A 7,483-nucleotide genomic window follows, 5' to 3' on the forward strand; every position below is an offset into this window, starting at 1 on the left:
ACCGCCTACCTCCGCCTCCTGCTAGCCCCCGCCTCCCCCCTTGCCTCCCTCTTCTCCCCGCTCCCCTTCCTCTCCTTCCTCCTCGCCCTCCGCAAGGCCGCCACCGACACCCATAACCCTAGCGCCGCCTCCGACTCCGGCAACGCCGCCAACCCCCGCAAGCGCAAGAACCAGCGCCAGCAAGCGGCCACGCGGCCCCCGTCTTTCCTTCCGCAGGCTCTCTCCCTGCTCGCCGATGCCGCGGGGAGGCTGCCGCTCGGGGAGTACCCGGATGCGCTGAGGTCGCTCATCGACACCGCCGCCGAGCTCGCGGCCTTCAATGTCCTTGCCGCCGTCCTTGGATCTCGCTACCACGCCGAGGCAGTGCAGGATGTGATACGCGCGCTGGTACCGCTGGTGCTCTCGGGTGGCAAATCGGCTGTGCGGTCGTCCGCGGTCGAGTTCTTGGTCAGAAAGATTGTGCCTTTGGGTGCTGATGAGGAAGGGGAGGAGGAGGGGATAAGGAAGGAAGGGGAGGAGGAGGGGATAAGGAAGGAAGGGGAGGAGGAGGGGATAAGGAAGGAAGGGGAGGAGTTGGGGATAAGGAAGGTGGTGGGGTACCTGCCGAGGCTTTTGGCGGTGAAGGCACCGGAGAAGTCGGAGGCGAGGGGGCTGGCTGTTGAGGCCATAGTTGAGGTGGTGCAGGCAATGGAGCCACTTCAAAGGGAGGGCTTCGCTGCATATCTGGTGACCATGTCCAGGGGCAAAGCAAAGGGACGGCTGTTTGCTGTGGATATGGTCCTGGCGATGCTGCCGGTGCTGTTGCCGTCGGAAATCGATGAATCTGGTCTCCAGGAGGGCTCTTGGGGGCTCAAGTGTGTCCAGGTGTTGGTGGAGAGGTGTTCGGATAGCGCTGGAGCGGTCCGGGCTCGGGCCTTGACAAATGCAGCCCATGCGCTTGATGTTTTGTCTGAAAGAGGTGTGGAGGTCGATCGACTGCAGGAGGTGATGAAGATTGGGAACATGGGTCTTGGAGAGTTGTTGAGGAGAAGGTGCATTGATGATAAGGCTGCCGTCAGGAAAGCTGCACTTGTGCTCATCACCAAGGCAATTGGTTTGATTGGCAGACCTGTCGATGAGTCGCTACTTACTGCAATGGGGGCTGCGTGCTCTGATCCGCTAGTCACCATTCGCAAGGCGGCTCTTGCAGCCATCTCAGAGGTGTTCCGGAAATTCCCAGATGAGAGTGTGACAAAGGAGTGGCTTCAGGCTGTGCCATCGCTGATGATTGATAGTGAGACCAGTATCCAGGAGGAATGTGAGAACTTGTTTCTTGAACTGGTTCTGAACAGGGTCTGCCAAGCTGCCAATTTGAAACTGGATGATGATTCAGTCAACTTGGAGGAGCTGTTCCCGGACGGGACACTGGATTTGCTGAAAAGCATATGTGATGGAGAGGTTGTTCCCTGCATAAAAAGGATATGCGCAAGCCTTGGGAAGAAGAAAAAGCTGAGAACAATGCTTGCTAGTTCACTCCAGAATATAATTACAATATCTGAAACCTTGTGGTTGAGAAGTTCTAAGCCAATTGAGAATTGGACTGCACCAGCTGGGGCTTGGTGGCTTCTTTCCGAGGTCTCCTCATTTGCGCCTAAATCAGTTAACTGGAAGTTCCTCTCTCACCACTGGAAACTCCTTGATAATGTTGGCCAAGAAGGCAAAGGTAAAGCTTCTTCTGAAGGGGAACCAAACTCTGCACTCTGGGCTGTGGATCGTGTTTCACTCCTGCAAACTATTTCAAATGTCTCCATGGAGCTACCTGTGGAGCCTGCAGCAGAACTGGCACACAGCTTACTCACGCGGATTGAAAATTTTGATATGAACCTGAGTGAGGTAATCATTTATTGAATCCAAAGCAATATCTACTCTGGTGCCAATAAGTTTTTCATGTTACAGTGGAGTCTTGCACTCTGTTATGTCATGGACTGCTGGACTAGTCTGGCAACTGTGTTCTGAATACACCAAACCCCAGTTAAATCCTCATAAGTCCAGGCATAAATCTACTAGATCCCGTTACATTGTACACTAGCTCTATTCCTTGTGATAGTGGGACTTGGAGTATCTACTGAGAGTTATTGTAAACTATTGTATTTCATAAGGCCTTGAATGTAGGTAAACATGTTATAGTTATTTAATAGGCAGAACTGTAGACCCATAAGTCGTGTCTGGGTATCATACACCTAAATATAATCCAAAGTATGCTATGTTAACTTTCTGAAAGGGATATACTTCCAGCTTAGCTGTAGCAACTACCGCAGTCACAAAATGGCCCTGTAAAAACCCACCAGTTACAGGTTTGGGTTCGAATCATAAGATAATGCAGTGTCTATGCGTTGCTTTGATTATTTGTCATATATCTATTATTTGTCTATCCGAAGTTCTGCAAAATGTTCCCAATGCATTCGTGTTATCTCTTCAATGACAGATTTCTGGGTTGTTGAGTAAATGCATATCAAGAAACGTTTCATTGACTGTAGCTATATTAGGTATTGTAGCGTACTGTATCAACAATAGCTAGAGGGCTGGCCTGGGGCGTGCACTCATCCTTGCTCTGCTACTGCATATCATTGTTCTGTACCAACATCATTCCTAACAGAAGTAGGATTTATCCATATCTTGATGGCAATGTTTTATTTCATGCACATACAGGTCGATGCCCATGTAAAGTCACTGAAAACTTTATGTAAACGGAAAGCGAAAACGGCAAAGGAAGCTGAAGCACTAATAATGAAGTGGGTTCAGCAACTTATCAATAAAGCAGTTGATAATCTAGAACGCTACATAAAAGGAACATCACAAGATTCCAGGGGTTGTAGCTACAATACTCCTCTGACCGGCAAACTTAAGGGAAGAAAGGAGGCATCCACATCAAAGGAGATGTCAGAAGCTGTTATTGCCGTCTTCACCGTTGGATCAGTGATCCTAGCTTGCCCTGATGCTAGTGTGCAAGGCATCATTCCTTTGCTGCACACAGTCATAACCTCTGGAAACCCCGAGCCAAGACCAACAATGCTTGCAGGTGGAGCCGTTTCTTTCAATGAGGTAGCTCCATCATTATATATACAGTCGTGGGATACAATGGCAAAAATATGCCTTGTAGATGACAAACTAGCAAAACGATATATTCCGCTCTTTGTTCAGGTGCGTCCCCTCCAACTGCACTCCTGACTGTTCTTAACAAATAGACACTCAGTGTTACTTGTATAAATCAGGAGCTTGAGCGGAGTGATTTGGCCACCCTCCGGAATAACATCATGATAGCAATGGCTGACTTTTATGTACGCTATACAGCACTAGTTGACTGGTGAGCTTATATCTCTGAATGGTCACCCTTCAATAACTCAGTTACATCGATTATTTCAAGCAGATATGCATGTTCCGATATATTAGGTGGTGTCGGCTCCTGTACATCAGATGTAATTGATATGCACACTTTGGGATGTTCACACATATTTTTATTCACACAATGAAGCATGATAGAATTACTCCCCTTGCCTTTTTTTCTTGGGCTTGGCCATTTTTCAAGTTAAATAGTTCCAGTGCTTGATCCAATATGAGCTTAGGTAACTCCATTTTCTATGTCTATAAAATGAAAAAAAACATATATTAAAAACTGAGAGAGATACTTGACTTCAAATTAGATGGTACGGGAGCATGAGCTGCAGCTATTGCTGGCAATTAAGATCAAAATAATAAGAATGTCTTGTGGCATATACCAACAGCAGTTCTTTTGATTCTGTACATTCTGTTTTTGATGGTAATTACCAAAAGAAAAACTGTAATTGTTTTATGTGAAGACCACCATAGTATCTTATCAGCTACACTGCACATGTATTTTTACATATAGTTAATTGTTAAATTTGCAAATATGAACTTACACTGACCCCTCCTTTGTTTTACAGTTATATGTCAAAAATAACAAAAGTGCTGCGTGATCCCTGTGAAGTAGTACGGAGGCAAACGTTTGTCCTACTCGCGAAGTTGCTGCAGGTGCTTTGTCATTCTTTCAGTGTCACTTCCTTTGTCCCACAACATAAGATCCTTTTTCAAGCTAACATACCTTGAAAACGATCTTATATTGTGGGACGGAGGGAGTACATCTAAATATCCATGTGGTAATTAATTGAAGCTATTCTTTTACCTAGAGGGATTACGTAAAATGGAGAGGAGTGCTTTTCCTTCGGTTTCTGCCATCTTTAGTTGACGAATCGGATAAGATAAGGCATTTGGCTGACTACCTATTTGGAAGCATCTTAAAAGGTTTACTTATTTTACTCTTGGTATTCTGTATCATTTTCTTAAGTCACTGCATGCCTAACATGAACATAAATGTTGCAGCCAAAGCGCCACTTCTTGCATATAACAGTTTCATAGAAGCTATCTACGTCCTAAACAATTGCACAGGACATGGTGGATATAGTGAGTCTCAGTCTCAGTCTCAGAGTTCTCAAGGGTCTCAAAGTTCAGACAGAGGACAAACCCTTTTCGCGATACGGTAAACATATATATGCATGATGTTCACTTTGTAAAAACCATGTCCACCTTTACCTGACATTTATTGTGACTTTCTTATTGCAGGGGAACTGACGAAAGTTCAAGGTCAAAACGAATGCACATATATGTGTCCTTGTTGAAACAAATGGCCCCGGAGCACCTTCTAGCTACATCAGCCAAGTTATGTGCTGAGATCTTAGCAGGTGTTTGTGATGGCTTACTAAGTGTTGACGATGCAGCTGGAAGGGCTGTAGTTCAGGTATGTACCTGTCTGTATATTGCGGCAGATCACATGGCGCTGGACATAAACTATATGATTTCCTAGCGTTTTGTGATGCAAAATATGTTTTTTTCCCTACAGGATGCTCTACAAATACTAGCTTGCAAGGAGATGCGCATCCATCCCAGCATCCTCGCGGACAATTTCGAGATGGACGACGACGGTGGAGATGGCGGGACGGCCAACGCCCTCCAGGCGGCCAAAGGGAGGGCGGTGACCCAGGTGGCAAAGAAGAACCTGATTCAGATCGCGATCCCGATATTCATCGAGCTGAAGCGGCTGCTGGAGAGCAAGAACAGCCCTCTGACGGGGTGCCTGATGGAGTGCCTGCGCACCCTCCTCAAGGACTACAAGAACGAGTTCGATGAGATACTGGTGGCGGACAAGCAGCTGCAGAAGGAGCTCCTCTACGACATGCAGAAGTTCGAGGCCGGCAAGGGCAAGTCGTCCAGGGACGGAGAGGCCGCCGGCCCCAGCAGGAGCTCTCCGGCTGCTCCTGACCCGGGTGACGCGGCTGCAAAGGCCACGGCGCGGTCGGTGCTCAAGGAGATGAACCGGAACGTGCCGACGCCGCCGCTGCACACCATGAGCGTGCCCAAGGTGAAGTCGGTGCTGGGCACTGGGGCGCTGAGTGGCTCGCGCCGACCGGCTATCCTAGAGTCAGTGAGGCGGCTCGAGCCATTTGGATCAGACGATGAGAATTAGCATGCTAACAACTTGCAATCCAAGGTAAAAAATAGAAGGCCTTTTACTTCTATTGTTGCATGCACATGTAGATATGATGTACTCCCTCCGTTTCTAAATATAAGTCTTTTTAGAGATTTCAATACGGACTACATATGGATGTATATAGACATATTTTAGAGTGTAGATTCACTCATTTTGCTCCGCATGTAGTCCGCATTGGAAGCTCTAAAAAGACTTATATTTAGGAACGGAGGGAGTACTTACTAGAACTTGATATGTCCATTCCCAATGAGATCTATGGATCAGTGTGGCTTTTCTTCCCATTTTTACTGGTATTCTTCAAACATGAATAAACAAGTTTTGTGAATAGTAGCTTATGTCTTGAAGTTCAAGCGTACTGAGCCTAGGGCAAAAATACATCTTGATGTATTGCTCTCCATTTTGTGATGATTATTAACATAAGCATGCTTACTCATCCTAAGTCATTTATTCTCATCGGCAATGGGAGATATCTACATACTTCTCAGATATGTTGTGCAGTACTTTCCTCTATTCACCGGTTTATAGCTACGGGTTTTGTGTGCAAAATGTGCTCTTCGAGCTTCTTTTTTTCCGCATGGCCCAATTTTGCATCTCAAGTCCCTACTTAGCTAAATTGGAAGTTATCTCATTTCTGGACCACAACTTACTGTTCTATATATGCACCTTCACTGGGAGCGGTTCTTAGGGCTAGTTCTTTTGGCAGCTTAAAAAAATAAGCTGCGCCTCTTCCCAGCTTAAAAAATAAGCCGCCCCCTAAATTTGTTGAGACTTCTAAATTAGTTATCTCATAACTAGTTTAGAAGCCCCAATGTATGAGAGGCGGCTTATGGGAAAAGCTAGGGAGGAGGTGGCTTATTTCTTGAACTGCCAAAAGAACTGGCCTTTATATTTCTTTTGTGAACATTATCCTTAAGCCAATAAAAATGAGAGAAGTCCTACAGTAAAATGCCATAAATATGAATTATCCACTCAACATTCAAAAACAACTCTATAACATCTCAGTTATTATTATTATATTATATTTATATAAGTAAGACATGACAAGAAATTTTGATTTAGCTCAGTTTTGTTTTGTGCTACTTTCCTGGGTGATTGCCCATGTCATACAATTGGTTTCCCAAACTGTTTCCAGCAAAGAACAGGCGGCGTTCTTCTGTTTTATGAATGGGACCATGTGAAGCGCATATATCAGTGCATTGATGAGCAAATTCTCTACAGTAATACTCCCTCTGTATAGAAATATAATACCGTTTAGATCAATGAAGTAGTGTCCAAACGGTCTTATATTTCTTTACAGAGGGAGTACATCTCTACTTGAACTGCTATTTTTATATCCATTCACCTTTTGGACCATACATTTTGTTAGTCACGGCTCATTGATTCTCTTCATTTTCAGGAAATGGAGTTAACATTGTTTACCATTCAAGGTGTGTGCATGCGAAGCCGCTTTACACGTCATGATGTTTACAAGACAGAGCAAGAGCAAATTTGTGTTCATTTCATGGGGCATTATGTACTGAGATGTCATATGCACCTGCAAGAGCTTTGATATTATTAGGGATAGCACTTTCAGAAATATGTAACTGTATCATGATGCTAAGAGGGACAACTTATACTACTAGGCTCATCTTCTCAATGAGTTTCTTTTCTTTTTCTCTTTACTGATTGATTCTGTAGATGTGTAACTGTAATCGAATGGTGTCGAGAAAGCTGAAATAATTGCAAGTGCTGTCTTAACTAGTTGTACAATAATTGCTCAGATGTATCTTAGCAATGCAGCTCCAGGCTTTTGAACTTCTATTTACACGAGAAGAGGAATACAAAGAATTCCAGTTTTAGGCATAAAAACATCATCAGTTTGTTCCTCTGAATGTATTAACATGTACAACGAATACAAGAATGAACAGATGGCCTGACACCAGAGAATAAAATTTGCTGGAC

General features: G+C 44.8%; 1 protein-coding gene across 1 annotated transcript; it reads left to right on the plus strand.

Annotated features, from left to right (window-relative positions):
• Nucleotides 1-7,279, plus strand: LOC119300345 (condensin-2 complex subunit D3-like; the record flags this gene model as incomplete). Its single annotated transcript, XM_037577339.1, has 9 exons — nucleotides 1-1,872; nucleotides 2,689-3,180; nucleotides 3,252-3,343; nucleotides 3,942-4,029; nucleotides 4,185-4,299; nucleotides 4,378-4,534; nucleotides 4,618-4,792; nucleotides 4,895-5,542; nucleotides 6,939-7,279. Coding segments are annotated over 8 exons (3,615 nt in total), but the record flags the coding sequence as incomplete, so codon positions are not given.
• Nucleotides 7,280-7,483: the final 204 nt, after the last annotated feature.

The sequence above is a fragment of the Triticum dicoccoides genome, chromosome 5A (assembly GCF_002162155.2).
Source record: "Triticum dicoccoides isolate Atlit2015 ecotype Zavitan chromosome 5A, WEW_v2.0, whole genome shotgun sequence".
In the NCBI taxonomy this organism is placed as follows: domain Eukaryota; kingdom Viridiplantae; phylum Streptophyta; class Magnoliopsida; order Poales; family Poaceae; genus Triticum; species Triticum dicoccoides.